At 37.2% G+C, this 22,394-nt stretch overlaps 1 protein-coding gene across 10 annotated transcripts in view; it reads left to right on the forward strand.

Moving 5' to 3' along the window:
• The window catches only part of UTRN (utrophin), a 358,149-nt gene that overhangs the window by 127,094 nt on the left and 208,661 nt on the right, over positions 1 to 22,394 (forward strand). For 9 of the 10 annotated variants that reach the window (XM_051613510.1, XM_051613511.1, XM_051613509.1 and 6 more), the window contains 11 exons: positions 440 to 619; positions 3,154 to 3,282; positions 3,412 to 3,582; positions 4,163 to 4,312; positions 5,581 to 5,718; positions 6,545 to 6,697; positions 13,011 to 13,202; positions 15,150 to 15,322; positions 19,045 to 19,195; positions 20,505 to 20,680; positions 22,191 to 22,326. In XM_051613510.1, the coding sequence (XP_051469470.1) occupies positions 440 to 619; positions 3,154 to 3,282; positions 3,412 to 3,582; positions 4,163 to 4,312; positions 5,581 to 5,718; positions 6,545 to 6,697; positions 13,011 to 13,202; positions 15,150 to 15,322; positions 19,045 to 19,195; positions 20,505 to 20,680; positions 22,191 to 22,326 (1,749 nt within the window). The remainder of the gene's footprint in view (positions 1 to 439; positions 620 to 3,153; positions 3,283 to 3,411; positions 3,583 to 4,162; positions 4,313 to 5,580; positions 5,719 to 6,544; positions 6,698 to 13,010; positions 13,203 to 15,149; positions 15,323 to 19,044; positions 19,196 to 20,504; positions 20,681 to 22,190; positions 22,327 to 22,394) is intronic. The other variant, XM_051613513.1, reaches the window with a different exon arrangement.

Genomic DNA, 22,394 nt, shown 5'->3' on the forward strand with positions numbered 1-22,394 from the left:
CCATTTGTAGTAATACTTTTAGTAGGAAAAGATACAGAGTAATCCAAAACATCTCCTGAAAATTGCTTTCTCTGTGGTGCATGACAGTGCAGAAAAGAAACTTTTAAAATTGCCTGTCATGTGATGAGATGCTTTTGCTTTATCTATGTCATGAAAACAGACTGTAAATATGTTATAAAACAACAAACCAAAATTTGGTCTCAAGAAGAGTTACTTGGCATGCTTACATGCATTTTGCTCTTGCTTTCTCCCCCCGCTCTCTCAAAAACAGGAGATCACTATCTACAGAGAGTGAGTTTTAACAGAAGGGGATTCTACTTGGTTTGATTCTGCTCAAGTAAAGATAATCTGTGATACTTTTTGTTTCCTGTGGAGGTAAAAATCTGGCTTCCTTGCCCTTGAGAGCAGTGTGTAGTGTTAATGACTTCTCTTGTTTCAGAATGTGCTGAGGGAACTGGAGAGGAGGAAAGCTGATCTGAAGAGCATTACGGAAAGCTGCACCGCACTCCAGGCTCTGGTAGAAGGGAGTGAGGCTTTCTTGGAGGAGAAGCTATGTGTCCTTAATGCTGGCTGGAGCAGAGTTCGAACCTGGACAGAGGACTGGTGTGACACTTTGTTGGTAAGCTGCATGTGTGACAAACATTTGGAATGGTTCTCTCTTCACACCCTTGGAGCAGTTGAATTTTCTACTTGTCTGACTTCTCTTATGTGAAGCTTTCATAGAGCCTCATGGATTTAGAATGCAGAATATGGTTATCTGGCTACTCTGTAGATGGAGAGGTGTGTCATGAGGTTATATACAATGAGGAAGGTGGGAAACTGTATTGCAAGTGTTTTAGATATGCTGGTAGACATCGGTACCATGTACTTGGTAGTAGTGACTATTGTTCAGTGGGCAGGATATGAAAATGCAGAATCTGGATGTGTAATGAAAATATGTAAATATCCAAAGCAGTTAACCTGACTGAGTGGGAATAACTTGCTTAGTCATAGAAAATAATACTGTAGGTTTAAGTTTTTCTTTTGCCTTCCTATGTCTCCAGGTGTCAGGGCTAGAACTGTTTTTCTATTCTTACTCTCCCTAGTCTCTGTGGTCTAATTCTTCTTTTCTGTGGAAAATTGAACATACTCTTAGTGAACACCTTTCACATATCTGTTGGTTTAATCTCTTTGTGTCCATGCAGCACCAGCCTCCCATGCCTCCAGCCCTTGCCATCACATTTCATTTTAAATATTTTATCCTTATTTACAAATCTAGCTCCTTGTTTGTATATTTTCTTTAGTAATGTTTTATCACCTTCTGTTTTGCAACACCAATATTGCTAGCCTTTTGTGTCAGCTTGTCTTAATACAATTCTTGCTACCCTAGCATATAGAGGTAACTTTCTGAACTCGCCTGAAAAGGGGCATCTGCAGTTGCATATAGACTGAATGGTTTATGGGGCATACAAGCATTCATAAAACTGCTAGTGAGTTTGGTCATTAACTGGTACATTAACATTAACTGCCACATTAAAATGAGAGGGGTAAAAAACCACCAGGTTGTGGAAGTGTTGTTTGTTTTGTAATGGGTTAATTAGAGTACAGCAGTTGGATCTTCTGCTTTCTGTGTAACTCTCTGTAAGGTCATAAATTTATTAATATAAGTAGAAAACAAAAGGAACTACCCCAAAGGGATTGGTTTCCATGAAGCTACTGTATGTGCTGCACTTCGTTCAGCCTGAAAGAAACCTCATTCAGCTTCCAGCACAGACAAAGGGGTTTTGTGTCAATAGATTTCCTTGAGAGGATGGCTGTCTAATGGACAACTGACAACTTCCTAGTGGTGTTCAGCAAAGCACTTGGGGCCCTCTGTCAGCCTAATTGCTCTTTCGGGCAGCCCATAAGTGCCAGTGTTTAAGAATATGCCAACTCTTGAGTTGAGGCCAACAGTGACTGGCTGAGTAAATGGAAGACTGAGAGTATTATATAGCCTAAAACCACAATGCAACAGTCATGAAGCAGTCTACAGTTGATGCTATTATTAGACTGATATTTTCAGGTAGTTAAGGTGTTATTCAGCTAGTGATGACAATCCATCTTCAGAAGCCCCTGATATGGGCTGAAGTTGTGGAAACTGTGGCTAGATGGTGAGCCCTCTGCGTCCTGTCCAGTGCCTGTATAGGTCACACACAATTTGTTTCATAATCTGATGATATCCATGGTTGGAGCAGTCAGGTAGTTTACCCTTATTTGTAAATCCTGTGAGGATGATCCAAAACTAAAAACCTTCTAAATTGTATTAGTCTGGTTATGTTTCCCTTGTGCTGACTCTGTTCACTAGGTGAAAATAAGTTTGATGCTGATAGAGCAATCGTAGGCCTTCTCTCTCCTTTCTCCCCTCTCTTGTTTTTTTAGTCTAAAAAATCACATCTAAGCTGTACTTTATTTTGGGTAAGAAGCTATGTGCTTAAGCAGGATGGAACTTCTCTGAATTGATAGCTTTGCTTTGTCACACAGAATAATGCATTTTCTGTCTGTGACACCTAATGTTACAATTTCTGACTACAAACGAAAGCAGACTTAATTAACGTCTACAATGTGCTGTCTTTAGAAGAAGAAATATTTCAATGTAAACAATAAAATATAAAAACTTAACTATTATAATTCTGTAGGTTTTGGTTTAATCCCTTTTCAATTAAACGTCAACAAAATACCAAACAACCCAACAACAACTGCACATAATGTGTACTATTGTATCTGCTAGTGATAATTTAAAATGTGGGATTTTTTTGTTCACTGATATGGGTTTTTTTAGCTACACTGTTGTAATACACTTGTCTATATTTGGTTGGACAAACCACCTCAGCTGTTTCTGTTTCCCTTCCTACAAATCAGGGGCAATAATATTGAAGGAACTAGAATAAAAATTGAATTATTGTAAATACTTACTGAAGGTGAAAGGTACAATCTAATTTTCAGTGTTCCTTCCCAAGATGCATCCATAAGACTTTATTCCAATGGTCTCCTTTTTACTTATAATAGTGGTTTCAGCAGAGTTTTTTTGGGGTGTGTGGGTTTTTTCTGTTTTTTTTGGTTTTGTTTTTGTGTTGGGTTATTTGTGGGGTTTTTTTTAAGTTTCTCACATTGCTACCTTTTCTTCATCATTTGCAGAATCATCAGAGCCAGCTGGAAATTTTTGATGAAAATGTTGCCCATATAAGTACTTGGTTGTATCAGGCTGAAGCCTTGCTGGATGAGATTGAGAAAAAGTCAGCAAGCAAAAAGGAGGAAACTGTGAAGGTAGGAAGTGTTGCTGTCAAGTTGCTTCTAGAATCTAAATGAAGTCAAGTCAGATTTGCTGCATGGGTTTTTTTTTCAGTAATTTTTCCTTTCCTAGGCTAACCATTTACATTTTTTTTCACTTCTTAGCGCTTAACATCTGAATTAGATGATGTTAGTCTGCGAGTGGATAATGTGCGTGATCAGGCCATCATCCTGATGAACGGCCGGGGGGTGGCCTGTCGTGAGCTTGTTGAACCCAAATTGGCAGAGCTGAACCGCAACTTTGAGAAAGTCTCTCAGCACATCAAAAGTGCCAAGGTGAGAATGAGTGAGTCCCAAAACATGCTCAGGGGAAGTCTATGCCAAAATGATGCAAATAGCTTTAGGGAGTAGATCGTTATGCGTAAGAACAGCACTGCTTTCGATTCTCTCTTTAAGTCTAGATATCTATATGGGAAATCTGGACAGACTGATTTTAGACCAGCTGCTTTTTTTACCTGAGTGGCAGGTGATGACTTGAGTTACAAGGGAAAATTAACAAATAACTGTGTTAGAAAAGTGTAAATATTGCAGTACATACTTATACGAACTACAGAACACCATAAACAAAAATGACTGGTTTTGTGGTTTGTGGTTTGTTTTTTTTTTTTGGTTGGTTTGAGACCAAAATGCTCAGATTAAAGTTTGAAGGTAGGAGCTTGGTAATACCTATCAACTTGTGTCCAACCTATCTCTCAGTGTTACATCAAACAACTCTTGCAATTTTTTTTAATGCTGAGATCTGATGTTGCTACAAACTAGTGTGCCTGTTTGTGGTAGATTGCTTCAACTGACTAAACTGGATGTGACAGCTCAGACTAAATTTTTAGCTTTAACAATGTTTTATTTTGCTTTGAAGATGCTTGTTGGACAAGAACGACTTCCTGGCATGTCAGAGCCCTGTGAAGTCAGAGTAGCTTTTCCAGACCTGGAAAAATTTGAGACTGACATACAAAATATGCTAAAAGTTGTGGAAAAACATCAGGAGTTGAGTGGGGAAGATGAAAAGGTTTGTGACCAATGGATTTTCTGTTTTGTCCATGTGTTACAGTCCTTCTGGCTTTGAGGAGAAATTCTTGTGAGCCAATCTTTTTAAGATGAGAATATAAAATGAACAGAATCACTACACTGCTGGAAGCACTGTACGATTTTCCCATACTGCTGCCTCCTCACTGGTGCACTTAGAGTAGCTAGTCAAACAACAGTCTGTACTTTCGTGTTTGTTTTTTTTATAATTAAGGTAGTGAACTTTAATTTTTATTTATTTCTTCTACACAAAGTAGTGGTTTATAAGGAATCCTTCCTGTAAAAATAATAGGGTGCAAAACTATTTTTTTTTCCCCACTTAATTTCTAACTGTCTGAACTCTCATTGAAATGATCACCTAATGCAGCCTAGACTTGTACTACATATTGACATACTACATATTGTACTACATTTGACAGTTTTGAGCCTGTAATCTATTGCATTGAGTAGATACTTTTTTTGCTTTTAAATTTAAACTGGTTTATAATAATATAATATATAATCAATCACAGTACATAGATCAGGTCACTGGATGTTTGCAAGATGAGGTGCGAATAAGAGTGTTGTGATATGGCTCATAGCAAGTCCAAATAAGACCTAGGAACAAAATTTGTTTTTTTCTGGATTCTTTTGTATGCTCTACCATTCCCCTGTATAAAACTGTCATATTATGTTTCCATCTTATCCAGAGTAGCCTTGTTGGCTACAAAACTAGGTAAAGTCCTGCTAGACCACGCTATCTACCTTCCTTTTAAGCACATGAAATGTTATGAACTGAGCTGGAAAATTGACTATAAGTTTATGAAAAATGGCCTGAATACTACAAAAACCAATTTTTAAAGGCCTCTATAGAAGGACCTATTGTTATAGAACTTATGCTTCCCTTTGTGTTGTTTTTATATATTTTATGTTTTTGTGTTCTTGCAATTTTACTCTCAGTTTACTTATTGTCAGAATAGAAATGGAGCTGAAGGCATAGCTCCATTGACTTCACAACAAGACAATAACTCTTGCTGTGGCTGCCTACTGCTGCTTCATTGAATGGGCTTCCTGCAGGGCATCTTTTCATGAAGTTTTTGGAATGACCATGTTGGTAGTTGTTGAGGAGAATCTTTGCTTTAGTTTGTTTAGCTCATATTTTGATAATAAAACAGTTTGGTACTGTTACTGTTAATACCTGAGGAAGTAAGAAATTCAGTTTGGAAACCATAGCTGAGCTTTTTTAGATAATACAGACTTGTGTAATTTTAGCTGGATCAAGAAAGAACTCAGATTGAAGAAGTTTTACAGAGAGGAGGGCAGTTGTTACAGCAGCCTATGGAGGACCATACGAGAGAGAAGATCCGTATACAGCTGTTGCTGCTGCAGAAAAAATACAACAGTGTGCAGGTATGATTAGGGTAGTTACTATAGCTAAAGCTCCTTTAGGTAGTCTTCCCTTTGTTTACCCCACTTATGACCTGGTTATGACTTAGTGTAAAAGATTCTTTGGAGGAAAGTTAAATGTGCAGACACACGTACTCTGACTCTCTGAATCTTTGCAATTCCAAAATATGAATTTTAGCATTCCAAAGTTTTGGGTGGGTGCTTTTGATTCTAAGTTCTTTTCACAGCTTCACAAAGGGCCACTCTCTCTGTCTTTACACTGATGGGTGTAGACAGTTGGGCATTTGCTTCACTCATCTTTGCTGGCCCACCAGCCGAGGTTTGTCTCCACCACTAGACTGTGTGAAGAGTGACTGTGTAGACACATGTACACAGACATACGTGTTGAGTTCTCAGATGAAGAGCTTTGTGTTAATGAGCCTACTCCTGAATTTCTCTTGCTTCCTACAAGGGGGTCTTATTGGCAGTTGTGGACTCTAGTATGTTGTAGTGCTTTCATACACATGCCATATTAAAAATGTTTTTGTGTAGAACAAGAGGATCTGTATTCTTACAGTCCTTTTAACTTGCCTGTTTGAATCATATTAGAGTTGGTAAGGTGAGATGTAGCTCAAAGGCAGGGTAAGACCCTCAGATTGGCTTTGATTGCATGTCTGTGCAGATAAATAGAGAATATAGCTATTTAAAAAAAATAAATGGCTACTATTGCATATTTTGGAATTTGCTCTTCAAATGAATGCCTCAAATATTTTTATTTTTTCAACTAAATAAGACCTATCCTGTTCATTACTTCCCTCCTCTTGTATTTTCCTAATGCACTGGATATTAGGAGTGCAGGTCATTTCAAAAGAGGCAGGTGGTGGAACTCTCTCCAGTGTTTTCCCAGTATAAGAAGGAACACGACAGCCTAATGAAATGGCTGGATGAGGCTGAGCACCGTCTGTCAGGGCTGCAAGGTGTGGAAGATGAACAAAAACTACAGGTAAATGAGACTTTTTATTCCTAGAACAGACAGAGTGAGTGCTATATATGAGCTTTAGAGATTCATACGTTACAGCTTTGTGGCTGTTTTCTTGAAACCTTCTTGGAAAAAAGTGCTTTTAAAATGACAGCATTAATTTTTCATTAGGAAATTATCTGCATACTCTAGTTTAAGATTTTTATATAATTTTTGTAGATCCAAAATATTCCAGCCATCAGGCTAAGTGCTAGAGCATGATCTGGGCAGTGTTGTTGAATCAAGACAGTTTCTCTTGCCATTCTTGCTCATGGGGATTATGCTTAGCTCTTTTCGATACCCTGGCTCAAACAGCCTCCTTCAGTGTCTGATTGGTGTATGTATGATAAAAACCTAATTTGCGTCTTAAACTCAGTGCCTCTGCATCTTGTGATTGGGATACTTTAACTACTCTGATATTGCCTTTCACTGCCTCAAGTGCTTAGGGAGTGATAACTACCTTCATATGATTGATATTGCTGTACACAATGAAGATTAATAAAAATGACAAAGGTGGAAGTATTTGTGATGAGAAGAGATCTGTATGATAATGTGTGTGCAAGTCTTGACAAACAATTTCACAATTGATTTAATAGGATGTCAGGGTCTGATAAAATTTACTGCCCAGAAAGCTGTATGTCTTAATTGTTGAGGGTACAGATATTTTCAGTGAGGTTTTTTGTTCTGGTTTGGTGTGGGTTGTTTTGTTTGTTTGTTTTTCTTGAAATTGTTTCTCCTTTTCATTCTTCAAAATACCTTGGCCACATGGTAATTACATTAATATTTTGGGCAATGTCAGTGAGGAACCTTGTGAAGCAGTAAGTAATTTCTTGAACAAGCTTGGGGGCTAGGCTATCTGTCAAGTACTTCTCAGTTTGTGCGTATGAAACTTCATAATTAAAATCAGTCAGTCTTTTTTGACTGCTCTGTAGCTTCTTAACCCAGCACCAATTAACTTGGAGGCAGGGGTAAAATGCTCTGGTTCCCTGTGAGAGCCCCACCACAAAATCATAATGTGGTGCTGCTTCATTCTCAGCTGCAGTGCTATGTGGCTTCAGCTGCCTATGATAGTTGTAGACCTATGGCAGACAGCTGGCACTCCTTGTTCATGCAGGCTATTCAGTAGCAGCTATGAAAGTAAAACTTTGAAATTTGCTTCTCTTTAAAAAGCCTTTTCTAAGTTATAAGTCTCCCACACAAAGCTGGGCAGCAAAGGTGGCCCGTGGTCTGTTTAATTGTCCAACATCTGACCACTCGCCAGTGGTTGGGTCGCCAGTGGTCACTCCTGGTGTGCTGTGGTATTTGCACATGAGCTTCTTGGGACCTCAGTGATGCCAAGGAATTTGTTAGAAGGAAGTGGGGATCCATACACATTTAAAGTAAACCAACATGATTTGGTTTTTGTTTGGTCATCAGCTACTTTGAGTGACTTGATTACTGGATTAAAAAGGGAAAACAGTGCATCTGGATGGTTCTTCACTAATGGGAGCAGTCCAGTCCATGCACAGACCAGTCTTCTTTGTTACTGTTGGTTTTGCTGCAGCTTGACTGATCTTCTGTAACAAAGAACCTTTGCCTCCTATAAAGTCCTTTTCTTTAACATTATACTGCAGCTGATCCCTGGCATTGCTGGCTCCGTTCCTGGACTACTGCATCATGGTATCTGGGTGCTGAATGCAGAATATCATGTAAATATGGATTACTGTAGCAGTTACAATAGACTATTGATGCAGAAATTATCTTTGTTGATTGTTGTGTAAAAATATCCTTATACTTCCAGATATAGTTTTCAGTCTGGCTGAGTCAGCTAGGCTTTCAGAAAGGGACTACAGCAGTTTTCATTATTGCCGTGGGGCTTGGAAACCATTGCTTTTGTTTCATGTGCCAGTGCCTCTAACATTTTGGTATTTGAGTGGCAAGCCAGCCTGTGTCAGGTGACCATATTTTACTTTGATGGCTCGTTCTTTCACCTGATTTAATAATTAATATTAACCACAAAAATTGGTATGGGATAGTAGCATTTCTGAAGGGAGAAACAGTGTTCCCAAATAACATCGTTATTTTGGTTACACACAGTTGCTACAGAATTTTCTTCTAGCCACCAGACTTGAGTTACCCTCAGCACCAGGGGGAATCCTAATGCTAAAATTCTGCATCAGAAACTTCCTCTCCCTAATTCTTACCGTCTGTTCTGTGCTTGAATATCCTCCCTCCCCCTTTCTCAGTCAATAGGGTTTTCTGATGAAGATGAGGAAAGGGAAACCTGAATGTATCCATAGGGCCCCTCTGGCTACCAAATAGCAAATTGAAGTGCTTTTTGCTCTTCTCAGCTCAGAACTGAGAAGCACTAAATGAATTTTTGACCTGCTGGTGAGCAGCTGACTTAACCTCTCACCTTGATGTAAGAAGGTGCACTGGGCAGAGGAAGAGAAATAGTGTTTGAAATTAACAAATAGGGAGGGAAGGAGAGACTTCAGCTGGCACACTGGGGAGTAGACTCCAATTAATGTTTCATGTAATATGTTATTTACATTTTGTAAATAAGTATGGAGGAGAGGACTTATTTATGGTGCTTGAAGGTTATATATCTCTATATATTGATTTGCTGGAAGTAGCTGGGTCATAAATATTCCTCATCATGTATACTTCTAGGGATTATGGAGTTAACTGTTTCTGAGATATTGGTAATCCTGCATAGCAGGTACTTCTGAATAACCCTTGTTTTGCCACAAATCCGTTAGCTAGAAAAGCCTGCATTGGAAGTTTATATCTCCTTGACTTTCTCCTTTTCTAACCTTGCTTTAGTGTTTATTTAATTTGCTCTATTCTGACTTGGCTCAGAATGAGGGAAAGGAAGAATTATACCTTAAATTGCAGAGGTAATTAGTTGACTGAAGTTCTTGAGAGATTTTTACAGGTTTTAGAAAACCATTTTGAAGTGAAAATGATAATTTTGCAGATGGTGAGTAAATTTGCTGTTGCAGGCACAGTGCAATTTTTCCTATAAACTCAAACATAGAAACCATCTTGAAGACTCTTGAAGTATTATTCCTGTAATAAAGAAAACATGTTTCCTATTGGGCTTTTTATAGGGAAGGTTCTGTGTTACTTAAATATGAACCATTAGCTATATTGCCCACAAATATATTCCTTACCAACTGCATTAATTAACCCAGAGAAACACATAAAATGGACATATTTTGGCTTTGGAAAACCTTTTCCTAGAAAACTGACGATTAAAGATTTTGAGTGTGACGCAGAAGGGACAAGGAATAGTTAAAAAGTGAGCATTTCTAATCAAAGGGCTATTTATTTGCAAAGACAGTAAGTAATGTACGGTTATCTGAGATTAATCTGGGAAAATACTTTTGGTTAAAATGTTTATGTAGTTAAACATGAAAGGCAAATTATTCCATTTTATGTCAATTTCTTGGATGTTATTTTCCAAAATCCACTTGGAAGCAAGTTGGAGTATCTCCTTGAGTTGATACTTTGGTAGATTTTGTTTCAAAACATATTTAAGTGAAAAAGGGGAAGCAAATCTAAAACCTAATTCTGAATTGCAGGTCGAACAAGGAGGAAACAAGTTTTTATTTGACTACCAAATTAAATATATTTTTAGCAACTTTCATTGAGAAGCCCTATTTATATAAAGTACAATAGTAACTGAGTATTTCCCTTGTTCCTCACTGCTGAAATGAAAGGAGAAAAGTGTAATCCAGCCAGATCTCCTCCTAAATAATCTTTGATCAACTTCTTTTTGTGGGTGCTTAAGAAAAGAGTTTACTTGCCTGCTTTTTTATTTAATTTATTTTTTAATTTAAATAAAAAATTAAAATACCTAAAAAAGAGTTTCTGAGACACTTAAGTGTTTGATTTGCATAGGATAGTTTTGTCAAACTTCTGCTCTTCTGTCTTTTAGTACTTTATACTGTATTTTTGAAGCTGTCAGTCTGCATTGCAAGGTAGAGAACAACTGAACAATTAAAACTCAGCTGTAGGAAACTGCTAATGTATTTATAGCACATATATATATATTTACCTTTAAGAAGGAGGGTTGTGAAAGGAGAAAACACCGTATCAGTGATGGGAGGCAGCTGGAGGAGATAGTAATGAGGTGTGCTCTGCAGGAACAGCACCAAGAGGAATTTACTGCAATACAGAAGAGCAATGACTTGGCCCAGGCCAGTGCTGCGGGGAAGCAGAAAGTTTCAGTATATGTCAATATTGGCAACAAGTGGACAACAAATTTCCTGCATGCCAACCAATGCTGTTTTAAATCTTGTGCAAGTTTCTTTTTAATGGGGGATAAAGCAAAGTGTGCAAAGTAGAAAGATAGTGAAGTCCAGTCACCTGTTCAATTGGGTTAAGTCCAGATTCTGGTCTGTTGCCTTTGTGAGAATAGCACTTGTGGTATGATGGAGATTTAGAGAAAACCATCTTGTTGAAGGTGTTACAGGCAGCTGTGGTGCAACACGCATCCTGGTGTTTGTTCAAACCCAGGCTTTTAACACGTTAATGGGGAAATATACTTTGAATTGCACAAGCTTTGTTTTCTTTGGAGCTGGAGCCCCACCTGCCACAAGAAATCATACCATTGTCTAAGCCTTGGCCTTTTGCTCCAAATTTCAGTTATGGAAGTGGACAAAATTACACAGCACATCAAGAAAAATGTGTTTGTGTCCGAGACCAAGATGCTGGATTTGTAACTAAAGCATATGGAGTAGTTACGGTTTTTACTGTGGTGCTTGCTTGCTGTGTTGTTATTGAATCAGAAGCAATGCTGAGTATTTTATGATGATTGTCTCTTATGCTTCTTTTCAGTAGACTGAATTTCTGCTTATGTGCCTTCATCTCCTATTTCTTTGGTGTGCAATAAATGACTGAAAGCATGCCATGTTTGGTGGGAAAAGTCTTGTGGAAGTACTGCTCTGTCCTGTTTTGATACAGGGATGATTCTAAGGAAACAAAACAAGGAAAACCAAAACAATACAAAGCTAACAAAATCTTTAGGAGCATTTCATGAATGAGAAGAAATCTTGAATAGTGAATACATGAACCTTTTCTACGGCATTCTTTTTTCTCCTTTGAACTACACATGCTGGATATGTTAGATTCCAGTTAATTTGAGTGAGGTATTTGAAATGCTCTGAAGCATGTAGAGGAGGAAGATACATACAGGTGTTCGCAAACAACTTTTTTAGTGGGGCTTAATATTTTACTGGTTCTCATCTGTGCTAGTGATTTTTGTGTCTACATCCAGCCCAGACGAACTGCAAAATAAAATTCACTATTTAAATGCTGTGAATATACATTTTTTCTTCACACTCATAAGCGTATTCTAAGCTGTTAGTAAATCATAGTCAAGTGCCTCTGTCTCTCTCTTGCTTTACTAAAATTCACTGAGTACAGGATGGCTTAGGAATCGCTTGAATTCTTTGCTGTTTAGAAGTGGGTTTACTTTTTAATTGTTGATTTTAAGGAACTGGTCTGTTTTCAGGTATGGTAACAGAATCCTGTTGATCAAGAAACCTTTTCAGCAAAAAAACCTGCTTTCAGTCTTAAGGCTATTTGTTTCACCTGTCTCAGCTACCTTTGCCTGGCATGGCAGAATATAGCTTTTTGGAGCTGACTTCCTAATGCTTCAGGTCCAGGCTTTATGATCCAAGAAAAATCTACATTAAATTACTCTTCTTGCTTTCTTATTTGCTAACATGGTACTTGGCTTGATAGCCTGGTCTTACAACCAGAGCAGATAACAATTGCCAAGCTCTTGAGGAGTTAGTGTCTCTTACTGCTACAAAAAGCAAATTGTAGTACTGCTTTAGCACTAATTTATTTAAAAAAAGGTTGGGAAGTGTGTGTAGGGATGCTTATTGAGAAGAACGTGGAGTGGAAAAACAAATACACTTCAGTAAATTGGTAACTTCTGGGAGTCCTTGATGATGGTGAAGGAAGCAGACTGGGTTGTAATCATAACTAGATACATGCTCTGTCAAGGAGTATAATTACTGGAAATGGTAAGGATCAAAATGAGAGAAACAGCAGTGTCCTTCCCGCTTCCCAGAGCTTTAATAAAGTATAATGTGAAGCACGATATCTACTGTTTATTAACTTTAAAAAAATAAATATAGAAAAGGTTCTCAGCAGGACTTGCAGCTTTCTGAAATTGTAATGTTGCTAGAAAGGCCTTTGTTTTGTCTTCTAAGTATAGAAAAGTAGTTATTCTGAATATAGTCTACTGATTTGGGATTTTTTAATAAAGTTGCTTGTAGAAAATGAACTTTCATGTTTTTAGGCAATCCCTGTCCAGCAGAGGTTAAAAGGCCACTTTGCCGCAGGGGTTAGGACCTTGCCTTTTGCGACTGAGTACTTGGTTGAAATCAACAAAGTCTTGCTGGCCATGACTGATGTTGAACTGCTGCTGAATACACCGGAGCTGAATACTGGCATCTATGACGATTTTTCAACTCAGGAAGATGCACTGAAGGTACTGCATGCCTAAGCATTACATTCAGAGGGAGGAATGGGAGAAAGGAATGGCAGAAGAAAAAAAAGAGCACCTTAGTGACTGTATAGCTAATTTGTTTTTTTGCTCAGTATATACTGATTGATATGCACTGAAAATTAAACAATGAGACAACTTTGTGACTAATTTTTCTTTTATGCTGAATCTGGATACGAAGTGCAGCAGAATGGAATCTGAGTGGGAGGCTGGGAGAGAAGGATTTGACTTTTTTTTGTTGGAGATACTGTTGGGCTTTTCGTCACCTACTCTGTATAATACATAGAGAAATGCTCAAGCCAATCTCCTTATGTTCCTGCTTAGTCTCCTTAATACAGCTGCTTTTCTCTGAATCATAAGTAAACAATTGCTTACATGGGAAGAGGGAGAAAGGGAGATTCTTGACTTATACATGAAGCTATATATGAGGCCACAAGACAGCAGTACCTGTTCTGATATAGCAAAGCATGAGTATTTGGTCAGTTTTAAGCTCCCACTCCTCATTGCCAGCCAGTGGATTTACCCATGTGATTAATGACGAGGAAGTAGTTAAAGACTTGCCCTTCTTCCAAAGGGGATAAACAAAGTATGTTTGAAAATATTGAATCCTGCTGTCAAATGTGAGTTAAGTATGTAGAAGTCTGAATCCTGGTTAATTTTGAGTATGCAAAGGAGCATGATACGGAGATTCCCACAAAAAACATCTATTGGAGCTGGGAATTGCACATGGTGTGGTGCAGTGTAGATGGGCAGCATAATGTGGAGTACATGTGTCCTTCTATTTGAGGTAGTTAGGCTTTGCCTCTTACCTAGAGGTAGATTAGCTGTTTCTGCAGCTGTTATACAGGTCCTTTTAAAGCTTTTCAAAATTTCAGTCCACTTTTCAACCTGCTTTTCTTTATGCTATGAACATGCTTTCATTTTTCAAATATGTTTGGCATAGTTTTCAAAAGCAAAGAGGGGAATGATGCTGATCTTTGACAATGTGGCTGACACTTCTGTTTTGTTGATGAGAATCTCTAGTTCCTGTTTACTCTGCTACCATTCTCCCTTAAGTATAATTAGGAGTGTTTATGTTAAAAAGGGTTTAAAATACTTCTTTTTCGTTCAGGTCTTTCATCTGATTTTGAAATTTTGTCCTATTATAAGGCTGTTTTCAGAAGAAGCAAATAGCAGAGCATAGAATTTTTAGAAATGTTACTGTTTTAAATTCAAAAAGATAAGTAAATTCCACAGTTTGCATGGAGTGTTTGTCTTTTGAATACCAAGGCAGTATTACAACAGCATCTGGTTTAAAGGTATTTTCACATCATAGTTCAATGATATTTGAGATAGATTGCTTTAACTTTGCCATTTAAATCTAAAACTTCTATGTAACTTAGGCTTTTGCAGTTCTGTGCATATGAGAGGTTATGTGAAGCATAATAAAGTCACACCCAGTACCTGAATGGGGCCTGCAGGGAAGTTGGGGAGGATAGTGACAGGGCAAGGGGTAATGCTTTTAAACTGTAATAGGGTAGATTTAGGTTAGACATCAGGAAGAGATTCTTCACCATGAGGGTAGTAAGGTGCTGGAATGGGTTGCCCAGGGAGGTTGTAGAAGCCCCCTTCCTGGAGGTGTTCAAGGCCAGGTTGGATGTGGCTTTGTGCGAGGTGTCCCTGCTCATAGCAGCGAGGTTGGAACCTGATGATCTTTAAGGTCCCTTCCAACCTTAACCATCCTATGATTCTATGAATATGTATAGTGTCTTCATCACATTGGGCAGATTTGTTTAATAATTAATACACTGCAGATTTTTGGAAAAACATTTTCAAGAGATCACTTCTTGTTTTGTGGTTTTTGTTTGTTTGTTTTTGTTTTTGTTTTTTTTAAAAATTATTTCCTGGTAATGTTGACTTTACTAATGACTTCTGTCATTACTGTGCTTGCAGAACATAAAAGATGTTTTGGATAAACTTGGGGATCAAATTGCTGTCATACATGAGAAGCAGCCTGATGTGATATTAGAAGCATCTGGACCTGAGGCAATACAAATAGGAGATGCACTAACCCAGTTGAATGCGGAATGGGATAGAATTAATAGAATGTACAACGATCGTAAGTGGTAAGTGAAGAATGTTTGGTTCCTGTGACCATGTGGTAAATATTTTATGTACTTGACTATAAGCATTTTACAAATGTGTCCTAATGGTAATGGTGAAGAATTTGGGAGTAATCACCCTTAATGTATTAGTATTACACAATAATTGCCATAATTATTGAATTTTAAAACACTTAACATGAAAATCGTAGCCTGGATTTTTATGAAGCTGATTTTGTTTATAAAACAAAATTTTAGTTTTGTAAAGTTACCACAAAGCAAAGGTCTTGAAGAAAAAAGTTAGGCAGGACATCTAACAATTCAAGTCTGCTTTTGAAGGAGGGAAGGAGATTGAAGGAGTGGGGTCTTTAAAATACAGCATGTATGATAGTTACCAGTAGTATCTTTTGTAAATAATTGAAGATGAGAGATGACCATATTAGAAAATTTTGTGGTTGAGAGAGCAAGAGAATATTGAAATCAATGATTAAGAAAAATGCATTTTCTATTTCCTTTCCATAAAGATCAAATAGCTGTAATTTCACTTATATAAATTCACTTATGTTCTGTAGAGCATAAAATGATGTCTTGGCCATGTTCGCTTGCTTTGTAGCACAGAAATCTGATATGAAACACATTTGGTAGTGTGTTTTGAAGAGATACTTCAGGGAAGTATGTACTACTTAAGCTTATGTTTTCAACTTTTAGGGCACTGGTGTATGTGTAGGAATATAAAATTTGGTTGATGGTATTGTCTAAGCAGAGACTTCCAGAAATTCTGGCTACTGGATCAGTGAAGCATCAGGATTTCTAATAACTTAGCAGGCACTGTTGGCTGTTTTTTAATTCGAAAACAAGCAATAGCATCAGCTGGGTGCCCCTTACTGTGCTTTTGCTAGCTGTGGTCACCTGCTGAATTTGGAGACAACATTTCCAGAATTTGGCACCCATCTGTATTTATATGCCTGCAGCTATTTTGTTATTTTCGTAGGTATGACACACACTGAATTTCAGTTACGTGTTTTCCTCCCATAACTTAATTGAAAAGCTTTAACTATTATTGTTTTGTAAGTATAAATACAATTTCATATTTCATTTTCACTACTATTCTAACTGAAAGAGATAAGTGTATCAAAGAGTAAGTTCAATGTTTATGATTAGCTAGCAAAATGAAAGAGAATACCTCCTGAATTGGTTCACTGAATACAAATTAATCTTGAATTTCATAAAGCTTACAGAGCTCTGCATCTTCATGAGAATAATATTTGGTGCAATTTTGAAATAAAAGGGATTACTGGACTAGTACCGTAATACATTCAGGAAGCTACATACCATTTTAGCTTAAGTGCTACAATTTTCATACGATATACTTTGGTTAATGAAGACACTGTTAGTATCAATATTAAAATGTTCTTTCTATATTAATGTTTTTATACCCTTTCTGTTACTAAGACAATTTTTAAACCAATTTTATTCTTGCTTTTCCTAATGTTGCCACAAGTATAAGCACAAAGGCTAGAAGACAATTTCCTAAATAATCTCTGGCTTTTTTCTTTTTCTGGAGTGGGTGGACATTTTGACAGAATTAGTAGAAGCAGTACCTGTGGCAAAAGATTGATTGAGTTTTCAGAGGTAGTAATGATGGTGTGATTGAGTGCCAGATAAGTAGTTAGACCTTTCTTTAAAGGTCTGATGTAGCCAAGCACAAGTTGACTTAAATTGTGCTTAGCAAAGCTTTTTGTGTGTTCAGCTAAATCCACTTGACTTCAATTTGACTTGAACATATGTATAAAGTAAAATGTGTGAGTGCTGTGTGTGCATATATGTTAATACTTTGTTGAGTTGTTGTAACAATACTGGTTTGCTAGTTCTGCTCCTTCTACCATGGACTTTCCACCAGTGCTAAATGTGTTGGTGACTTGGGACTTAGCTGTGGTTTGGAAGCAAGGGGATTCCTGCAGAGGAGGCAAAGAGTAGCTGTGTTTCCATGCTGTAGTGACAGGACTTTGGTACTCTTATTTTTCAGCTGAGGGCATCTGTAGTGTAACAGCACCATGTGCATCTGCCCCAAAACCAGAGTGAAATTGTCTTGCTCAAAATATTGGTGAAACTGAAGGGTCACAACAGAAACAGCAGGAGTTGAAGCTTTGTATCTCAAAGCATTGTCTTCTGAAGTTCTAAAGTTCTGGATTCTGAAAATGTCACATGTTCAAAACTTTCCCAGAAACTTTCATTTTGAAGCAAGCCAATAAAATAGTCTTTTAAACTATTTTAAGTGCTTAGAATATCTCTTCTCATTAAATGTGGAATGAGATCATGAAACAATATGTTCAGTTAGACTAAAATGTACTTGAGAAATAAAAGGAGAATGATGTTTGGGGTCAGTGTACAGGTTGGTATAGTGTAGTGAAACGAGATGCATGCAGGAAACTGAAACAGTAGAACTGAAAGGGAGGGTCTGAAAAAATTAAGTAGAGATTTAAAAAGCTCTCTTCTTTATTAGAATTGGCTCACATGAATAATAATAATAACAACAATAACAAACAAGCCCTGCATGGACCAAGAGAATAATGACAATCATGATAATGACAAGATATAATTGTTATGAAAATCTCAATAGGAACTTGGATCGTTGAAATTAATTAGTGAAGGAAATAGATTAAATGGCTCTTTAAAGTTTGGTTTTGGATATCTTTGATATGATGTTGCTAATTTCAGATTGAATCTGTATGCAAGCAGTAACCTTGGAGTCTTTTTCTGTTTAAATTGTTTAAGACAAAAATAATGGGAAAGATGAGATCTTTCTTATGTCACACTAGAGGGTCCTCTGATGAACAGGAGATCTGGCTTCCTAAAGAAGACTAATTTTTTTTTTTTTTTTTTAGTTTGGAATGGGATATTATCCAGTCTATTGGCACTGATGTAGATTTCATGTTGTTTATCTCAAGCTCTGTGTCCTTTGAGGCACCTGTCCTGTTTGCTTTATAATGCTAACATAGAGTTAGCAATGAACAAGTAGAAAGCAAGCCACACTCTCTATGCCTTTCTGACATAGTTTTCTTAGTTGGCATCTCTGGGCTGTTTTTATTAGTTTGTTAACCTAGTAGAACCCTCATTTTAGTTAAAAATAACCTTCTAACTGTGATAATTCAGACTGTTCCATGCTAGAAAATGTTGCCCTCAAAGTTAAGTGGCGTATTAATTTGAGGCTGCAAAGATAGTAATAATAATGAAATGCTTGCTAAGTTATGGTGTGATTAATTTCTATAACACCAACTTATGCGGACCCACTGGTAATACAGTTCTATATAATCAAAATTACCTTCACTTATTAAATTCCATGCACCAGCACCCCATGGTTTATGAATTTTAAAAAAATATCTGAGCAATTAATCATATTTCATGTTCCACACTGTCTGATATCTGAACCATTTTATAATGAAGAAAAAAAGGGTTCTGCAGACCAATTTGATGCAGCTAATCAATCTTTATTTTTTAAGTGGTAGAAACAAAAGTTTGCTTAGAACTGCCCTTTTTTCCTTCAGCTGGAAGTTAATGACAGTCTGTGCTGTTTGCTTGTGCCAGCTGCTACTATGTCAGGAAGCCTTCAGTACTGGGACCTTGTTAACCAGGCTGTACTCAAGTCTTTCTGTTTCACAAGGAAAGTTTCTACTCACTGGAATAGAAACTGCAGCCTTTTCCCTGGCACATTTTGGATAATTTTTCAATGCTTTGTTTTCAAACAGTTGCTTTGATAGAGCGATAGAGGCGTGGAGGCAGTTCCACTGTGATCTCAATGACCTCTCCCACTGGATAACAGAAGCTGAAGAGTTATTAGCTGATGCCCGGGGTCCAGATGGCAGCCTGGAGCTGCAGACAGCTGGGCTGCATCAGCAGGTATGTATGATTTGTGCAAAAAAATAAGCAAGCTGGAAAATGTGCAATTTTTGTCTAAAATTCTAGTTTTCTATATAGACATACAGATTTGAAATAAGGCTGTGAAATTACACTTTAAAAAGTGATAACTCTTAAAATTTAATTTTCAATTGCAGTTTAAAATTATTCTCAGGAAAGGTCTCAACTCTTGCTTATATTAGGGGAATTTCTGATGGCTCTTAGGATAGATGGGTTTGAGATAATGTGATAATTCAAATGTTGGCATAATTTTTGTTGTTTTATAAGTTTCATTACAGCTTTGAAAATACCTTAATAAGTAAAGAAATCTAGTGTATTATTGCACTTGTTTTCTACTTGTAATAAAAATAAGGACCCTGACAGTGGTCAATTATAACTTAGCAAATTATTTTTTCTAACTAATGACTTTTCAAGAACCTGCCTTGTTTAAGCAATCTAGAAAAAGAGAAGATTCCAGTAACAGATGTCTTCGGTTTGAGTGTTTCTGACTTCAGTTCTGGAATTTAATTCCCTCGTGTTTTTCTAGTTCATAATTACGGAAGAGAGATATTTTCTGTTTAGCTAAATCACTTCCTTTTAAGGAGTAGAAAACATAATTTTAAGGATCAGATTTTTTTTTTTTTCTGTTGGAAAGAATGGTTATCCAAGAGTTAGGTATGGGTTGCTCAAGAAATGTATGTTCTGCCTAACACGCAGTTTGTATTTTGTCCCTGTTGCTGCTTGAGTTGTAGTTGCAATGAAATTTTAACAAACAATGTAAGATTTTTTTGTGGCTGTTAGGTATACTTCAAGGTTTGATTCTCATACCTTCTGAATTCCTGTGTTTTCATAGATTTTCTCTGATCTCTGGGGACCATGACAGCACAGCCATCCTAGCTAAAATGCTGTTAAGTTACAGATGTAGTCAGGGACATAGTTTATGAAAATAACTAGTTAAAATAAATTCATACGCTCTGGTAACACTAATAGGAAGTGCTGTACATTAAGAGGGAAGAAACAAAATGTGAGTGTGGATTCTAGCACTAATGGTTTAAATGAGTTCTTATGATCCTAAGTAGTATTCAGCAGGCTATTCTGCCATTATCTTTTTGTGACTCTCAGTAGGAAGCTGAACTACATTCAACAACAGACTCGTAATAACTGAAATCAACAGCATCCAATTTTAAGTAAGATGGTTTTATGTGCCTGTTTTAGTAAAATAATATTGCTTCATCCTGCATATTATAAGCCATAGATCAAAGTCACTTTAGGTCAGTAATAAAATTCTGTGTGGCTTGTATGTTTCTGACAGGAACTTGAAGAGGGAGTCAGCAGCCATCAGGCCAGCATTTCAGTTTTGAACCGAACTGGGGAAGGGATAATACAGAAACTGTCTGCTACAGATGGGAGCTTCCTGCAGGAGAAGCTGGCGGGATTGAATAGACGCTGGAAAGCAATCACCACAGAGGTCATGGATAGACAACAGAGGTAATAAGTTAATCAGAAATTTGGATGTCTGACCAGATACGATGAGAACCTCATTTAGAAGACTCTTGAGATAGTACATTCTATTGCATTGCAAGACCTCTGTCTTTTGAACTGTCTCCTAGAATCAATTTATTATAAATGTACCTGCAACTGACTGCTTAGTGAGTCTGTGCTTAACACAGCGCAACAAATGACAACCACAAAAGTACTTCTGCTACAATTTTCCTTTGTTTATAAAATAATGTCATTGTTAAGCCAGACTTTTTTAGGAAGGAATACTCAGCTGCTTTCTCTGGCTGAAACACAACTGTGAGTACTTTACCTAGATTTCTATTTTTACATTGTCAAAGATACACTAACTGAAACACTTTCGTTGTTCTTTTGACTTCCACAATGCTATAAGAAAAGATCTTTAGGTCTGTGTTTGCAACAGTTTAATCCACCTCACTAGATATTTTCTGAACAAAATGAAAATCCATTTTGAAGTATCACAGAACCACACAGAATCACAGAATGTTAGGGGCTGGAAGTGATCTCGAAAGATTATGAACTCCAACCCCCCTGCCAGTTTTGAATGTCTCCAGAGAAAGAGAATTCACAACCTCTCTGGGCAGCCTGTTCCAGTGCTCTGTCACCCTCACAGTGAAAAAGGTTTTCCTCATGTTTACGCGGAACCTCTTGTGCTCCAGCTTACACCTATTGCCCCTTGTACTATCACGGAGAAGAGCCTGGGTCTGTCCTCCTGACGCTCGCCCTTGACATATTTGTAAAGATTAATGAGGTCACTGCTCAATCTCCTCTTCTCCAAGCTAAAGAGACCCAGCTCCCTTAGCCTTTCTTCATAAGGGAGATATTCCACTCCCTTAATAATCTTTTTTAAAATTTAAGTAGCCTTAAATTTACTTCAAAAGATCAAAGAGTAAGGTTGTCTGAGATAAATACACAAACTTTCAGTGTACCTGTGAATATAAGGTCCTGCCTCTGTTCTTCTGCTAAAAAATTGTGTAAAGATAAATCCCTGGAATGAATACCTAATTTTTGAGGCTATTTATATAATTTTACATTTTTAACATCTCCTGATACATTTAGAAATGTATTTTCTAATTTCTGTTAACTATTTAGTTCCACTAAAGCTTTGTGTGATTTAGGGTACTTTTTCTCTTGGGGAGGTTTAGTGACATTTCTAATACTTTCCCTAAGAGTGGCCTTATAGTCACTTACAGTAACTAGGCCCAATTTACTTATGTTTAATGTTTTCTGCATATTCTCAAAAGTGTATTTTGTGACTTTGTAACAGAAATTTATCTGTTTTTAATGTGATAGTATTAATTTGCAGGTATCTTGCATTTTAATGATGACAATAGCATCCTTTGAATACCAAAATGGATCCTGTAAAAATGCTCAACCAGTGAAAAACGCATGACTATGTTGCATTAGAAGTGATGTAGGACTGACATGCTGTGTTGATTGCAGAAATGCATGCAAATTTTTTTTTTTTTTCCTTTTTAAGGCTAAAAGGAGACAATCAGCAGCTGATAGAGTACAGAAAGAAGCTCGATGAGCTGCGTTGCTGGTTGGAAAATGTAGAAAATGCTCTGGACACAAGATTTACATTCAACCGTGAAGAAAACTTGAGAGAATTACAGGCAAGATCAATTAGTGTGTCTGTGTGTATGCACATGTACACCTTGTACAAAGTATCAGAACACGGCTT

The sequence above is a fragment of the Apus apus genome, chromosome 3, assembly GCF_020740795.1.
Source record: "Apus apus isolate bApuApu2 chromosome 3, bApuApu2.pri.cur, whole genome shotgun sequence".
Taxonomy (NCBI): domain Eukaryota; kingdom Metazoa; phylum Chordata; class Aves; order Apodiformes; family Apodidae; genus Apus; species Apus apus.